At 44.7% G+C, this 6,000-nt stretch overlaps 1 protein-coding gene across 1 annotated transcript in view; it reads right to left on the reverse strand.

The window, feature by feature from the left end:
* MUC6 (mucin 6, oligomeric mucus/gel-forming) overlaps positions 1–5,110 on the reverse strand; it is a 107,587-nt gene extending 102,477 nt beyond the window's left edge. The window contains exon 1 of the mRNA XM_065594051.1: positions 4,940–5,110. Coding sequence (XP_065450123.1) covers positions 4,940–5,110 — 171 coding nt within the window. The remainder of the gene's footprint in view (positions 1–4,939) is intronic.
* Between the last annotated feature and the right edge of the window lie 890 nt (positions 5,111–6,000).

The raw sequence follows: 6,000 nt of genomic DNA on the forward strand, positions 1-6,000 counted from the left end.
TTTAGCAGACAAAAAAAGTTCCCTTTTTCTCCCTACTTAAAGCAGATCAAAAGCAAATGATAGAATGGGAGTATTGATGTATGGACCAAGGCAGCCACTAGAAAATAAATTGGTCATCCAGAGCTGTTGTGCTATTAGTGCTGATTGCTGTGTTTGTGTGGTGGTGAGAGAGAGAGAGAGACAAAGAAAGCAGAGGATGGAGGAAGGTTATCCGTAAATGGGAATTCTTGTATAGATGTGCAGTTTTTCCCTCTCTTCTTCCTCTGTTTACTCTCTCCACCACTTCTGTTTCCTGCATAGTGCTTCTCCACCATTTCTATCCTGTGTATGGGTTGCAGCAGCCGCAGAATTAAACTGACCTGAGTCCCTTTCACTGAAGCACCTTTTCAGTGCAACCCAGATCACTTCAGAGATCAGTATTCAAGCCAATCAGAGCTTGCTGCAAGTATATATTGAATGCAGAGGTCATCATCATAGCTTGTTGCACCAAAGCTGCAGCCAAGACCGGGTGTTGTCACTTGTCTCGAATAATTCCTTAAGAGTACAAGTTGCTGACAGATGGCACCGCATCAGGCAATGTTCAAGTGCTTGCCTATGCTTTCCACATTCATGTTTGGAGCCGATCCTCAACTTCCACTTGGTAACATTGTCACCAGTCTTTAACTGATTTAGAGTAAACCAGTATTTTCATTCAAAGTCAGTGCCTGGAGGGAGTTGTTCTGAAAAAACTAGGTGGCAGAGGAACCCAATGCAGGAGCTAAGAGAAAGGAGTTTAGACCTTTCCCATACTCCCAGTCAAGCAGAGAATAGCAAGAGCTTTGCATGTCTCTTGACAGCTGTCTACCCAATGGCTGCCATTTTTTTTTACTTTACACGGCTTGTTCCAAAAATCTTAAAAGGTTTTGTCTGGGTTCCTGTTTTTAGGCCAGCAGACATGCTCCAGAGCACTATGGGAGTGACAAGTTCTCTCAGTTTCTCTAAGGCTGGCATTAGCAGAATGCAAAGTGTGACTGACACCAACAGAGGTCCCCACACCTGTGGTATCTGAGGTTTTGGTCATGGTGAGTGTCACAGGCACAAAGCCAACACAGGGAGGTCTGAGGCCATTGTCTTCAGGTAATTATGATTAAAACCCAGGCACAAAATGGTGATGTCTTTGCCACTTCAGAGAGGCATATTTTTTTTAAATTAATTTCTCGCTTTTAACAGGTCTGAGAAACGGAATTGGCTCTAGAGCCACCACAACACAAAAGGACAATAACTGTAACAATGAAAGAAAGTTCTATAGAGTTCAGAGTTTATGTACGCTCTGAAATAAAAGAAATAAAATCCTGTACAACACTTAGTGCAGTTATTTTTATGTTGTGCAACAAATACAATTAAAAATAAATTAAATAAATGAAACCATAATTAACTATTAAAATCGCAAATTGGAAGCATTGCTGTAGCCCAAAGAAAGGGCTGGCCGTTATACCAAAAACCAAACTGTTTAGGGTTGTACAGGAGTAACAGGAAAATAGGACATGGCCAGGAAAGGAAATGAAGAAAGATAAAATATGTCAAAGGAGAGAAGCAGAATAATAGGAGGCAAAGATATTTTGAAAATGGAGAAAGATATTTAAGAAGGAATTAAGTATGCAATATGGAGTCTAGTTTTCTAACATGGTGGTGATGTTCAGACCTTGTAAAGGACACCCACATCTTCCATTTGGATGGTTAAACTGTTTGGGTTTGTTAATTACCTGTTGGAAGCACTGATTTGAACTTGCAAATGTCAGTAAGGATTAGAGATGGTCAGAAAGCCAATTTTTTTACTCTGAGAAGTTTCAAACAAAAAAATTTTTTTCACAATTTTTCAGTTGAAAATTTTCCATTTTCAAGAAGTTTCAAACGATTTTGAACTGACATTTAGAAATGAAACTTAAAATATCATTTTGACTTTTTTTTTTTCAAAAAAGAACCAAAATGACATTTTAAGGCAAAATGGACCAAAAGTGCTTGCTTTATGCCAAAATGTTGATTTTCCTGCAAGAAAAATGATTTTTTATTGAAATTGACATTTTCCCATAAAAAACTGTTTCGATAAAATTTCCTGCCACCAAAATGTCAACAAACTCCAGGTGTGAAATATACCTGTTATGTACCCTAAAGTTCACATCAGCAAAGGATCTCAGCTTTCATTTAAAAAATAATAGATGTTTCTAGCCATTCTGGTTGCTCAGAAAATCTTGAAAATGTGAAGTGAGTGCACCTTAAAAGTTCATAAATTAGAAGGCAAATTTAAAAATATTCATCAGGAAGTTGCTGGAACTTGAATTTTTATGGACATCAAAAAATGGTTGCTGTGACACAGAGAGGATCATTTTCAATATTAATTTGTAACGGGTCTAGAATCTGGGATTCTAAGAATGTTAAGTATCCAGCGTCACTGTTATCAGGCACGTCATAAATTGTTTACTCTTGCTTGAGTTTCCAGGACCTAAATTTGGTAATCAATCAGTAGATACAGTACCTTTACACATTGTTAACACTCTGTGAGTCAGATTTTCACATTTATTTTCAAAAGCTTTGAGATTAATATCAGATTCTGAGGTCAGAATCTTCACACCATTCACGTTACTTTAAAATCAGGGCCGGCTCCAGGCACCAGTTACAGAGAGCTTATCAAAGTAAATTGAGCTAAAAAGTTGCAAGAGGTAGTTCATAGAATCATAGAATATCAGGGTTGGAAGGGACCTCAGGAGGTCATCTAGTCCAACCCCCTGCTCAAAGCAGGACCAATCCCCAACTAAATCATCCCAGCCAGGGCTTTGTCAAGCCTGACCTTAAAAACCTCTAAGGATGGAGATTCCACCACCTCCCTAGGTAACCCATTCCAGTGCTTCACCACCATCCTAGTGAAAAAGTTTTATTGCAAGTTGTATTTTAGCATGTTTAATTGGTGTTAAAGGAGCTCAGCTACATTGTATTGATTTTGGATCCAGACAGGCCTAGCACTCCCTTTTTCCTTTAAATGTTATTTCCTGTTTAGTACAGGTGAAAAAAAGTATGTCTTATCTTCAGTAAGTACAGTACCTGATATTTGCTGGGCTAAAAAATACTTGCATTATTTAATTGTTTAAAGTCAGTAAATTAACTAGTAAACAATTTCTGTGGTTGAAAGTAGCTTGTATAATGTCTGGAAACACAAAAACCTTGTTTTCTACATCAGCGCATTGGCAAACTTATTTTCATTGGCCACTTTCTGTCAAATTTCAGTAATAAACTATACCTTTTGTGACAAAGTTCCTCCTCTGCCTGGTCCTGGTTCCTGGGTTTTCCCTTCCACAGGGACCCCATCTATTTCTGTCACCTCCTTCCTAATGTTGTCATACCTTGGGTCTTCAGCTTGGTCCCCTCCAAAATTCTCTCTCCTGGGGATAATCTGCCCGAGTGCTAGGGGGCCAGTCTCTGTTGCCTCTCCTGGTTCAGAGATATTAGCGTGGTGGTCAGGCTTGGGTGCTTCCTCCTCCAGGGCAGCCTCCTTTCCAGCTACCCTGATCCGCCTGCCCACAAGGGTGACCCTCTGTCCCTGGATCAGGATCCGGGTCCCCAAGGCCTTAGCTGCCCTTCTTTCCCTTTTCATCTTTCTACCCTGCCTGGGAGTAGAGAACAAATCTGGGGATATTTCAGAGCAGATTGGGGGTTGACAGTTTACTGTGGATGCCTCACTAACTTCAAGGTTTCCCCCTTTCTTCAATCCCCCTATTGGGAGTAAGTCTCCAAATCCTGGGAAGTCCCTCCCTATGAGCCCTGGGTATGGGAGTTTAGGGACTACACCTGCTGCTACCTCAGTAGTGTTCCCCTGGATTTCAATTTTTACGGGGATGGTGGGGTAGTAACTAACTGTTCCATGGACGCATGTCATCCTTGTGCGCTTTGCCTGTAGCAGCTGACTACGCTTCACAAGCTTCCCTGAAAGAAGAGTGATCGCAGTCCCCGAATCAACCAGTACCATGGTCTCTGTCCCATTTAGTTTTACTGGTCTGGTGTACATATGTGGGGTTAGTGTGACCCCCACCAGATGGACTAGGGAGCATGGGTCTGCCCAGTTCCCCAGGTTACACCGCATAGGCTCCTCGGCATTGGGACACTGTGCAGCTATGTGTCCCCACTCCCTGCAGGCGTAACATCTGTATGGGGCCCTATGCATTCCCCGGTCTCTTGGTTTGGGCAGTGTAATGACACTATTCTCTTCCCCCTCAGTGCTCCGACTCTTTGTGGCCTCTGGTGAACCGTCATTCAGCCCCTCTCTTTTTCCACCTGGGCCCTCCTGGCTGCCCAGCTGCCCGAGCTCTGGGGCTTGGTGCTGCTAGTTTAACCTGGGGTGCCTCTTCCTTAACTGGTTGGGTCAGCTCCGTTGCCATCCTTCGCCTCTCTACCAGTGTGACAAGCTCATCGTAGGTAGAGGGTTCGTTCTGGCTTACTCAGGCTCAAAGGTCTGGCTGTAGTCCTCTCACGTACCGTTCGATGACCAGAACCTCTAGTATCTCCTCCGGACTCTGGGACTCGGTTCATAACCACTTTTATGCGAGATGGATAAGGTCATATAATTGGGATTGAGGGGTTTTGTTTTCCTGGTACCTCCATTCATGATACTGCTGGGCCCGTACTGTGGTCATTACCCCAGATCTGGCCAGGATCTCTGCTTTCAGCTGGGGGTAGTCTGCCGCAGCCTCTTCAGACATATCATAGTAGGCCTTCTGGGCCTCCCCACACAGGAATGGGGCCAGGATGCCAGACCACTGACCTCGAGGCCAAGCCTCCCGTAAGGCTGTCCTCTTGAAGGCCAGGAGGTATGCCTCTACATCATCCTCCCATGTCATTCTCTGCAGCCAATAATGGCCCGTATGATCTGCGTCCCATCATGGCCGTGGTTCAGCTCTGTAAGGGTCTTTACCTGCTTTACCAGTTCCCGCAACATAGCATGGTCTTGAGCAGTCTGGTCCATCAGCAGATGATTAGTCTCTTGCTGCAGCTGGACTACCTCCTGTTGGGCGGCTGCCTGGACATGGGTAGCCTCCTGCTGGGCAGCCATGGCTTGTATCAGTGCTCGCAGCATGTCATTCATTGTGGTGAAAAAAAAAACCCCTCTCCTTTTTCTTTTTTTGTTTTCACTCTCCTTCTGCCACACTGTGCATATTTTATCCCACTCCTGATACCAGTTGTGACAAAGTTCCTCCTCTGCCTTGATAGGTCCTGCGCTTATTGGCAGATTTGCTCGCCTCAGAGATTCACGGCAGCCCTCAGTTTGGCCACTTTCGCTAGTGGCTCAAACCTGCCATTCACTCAGCTAACCTCAGCACTGGCCAGCATGGGGAAAGGGAGGAGAACAATCCCCGCAGTCTCTGCTGACCCACCTAGTGGGTCAGGGGATAGGCCAGGGACCTTCTCTCTGGTGGGACCCACAGTCCAGATCACCTCCTCTTGTCTCAAATTGGGAGTTGAGGAGGATGGGGGGAACCCACACATGCCCTCTACTCCGGGTTCCAGCCCAGGGCCCTGTGGATTGCAACGGTCTACAGTGTCTCTTGTAACAGCTGCGTGACAGCTACAACTCCCTAGGTTACTTACCCATGGCCTCCTCCCAACACCTCCTTTATCCTCACCACAGGACCTTCCTCCTGATGTCTGGTAACGCTTGTACTTTGCAGTCCTCCAGCAGTAGGCCTACTCACTCTCAGCTCCTTGTTTCCAGCTCCTCACACGTGCCTCACTAACTGAAGTGAGGTCCTTTTTAAAACCAGGTGCCCTGATTAGCCTGCCTGTCCTAATTGATTCTGGTAGCTTCTTAATTGGCTCCAGGTGTCCTAATTAGCTTGCCTTAATTGGTTCCAGCAACTTCGTGATTGTTCTGGAACAGCCCATTATCTTACTCAGAGAAAAGGGACCTGCTTAATCTGGGGCTAATATATGTATCTTCTATCACTTTTCTGTAGCCATCTGGCCTGACCCTGTTAC

Source organism: Chrysemys picta, chromosome 4 (genome assembly GCF_011386835.1).
Source record: "Chrysemys picta bellii isolate R12L10 chromosome 4, ASM1138683v2, whole genome shotgun sequence".
Classification (NCBI taxonomy): domain Eukaryota; kingdom Metazoa; phylum Chordata; order Testudines; family Emydidae; genus Chrysemys; species Chrysemys picta.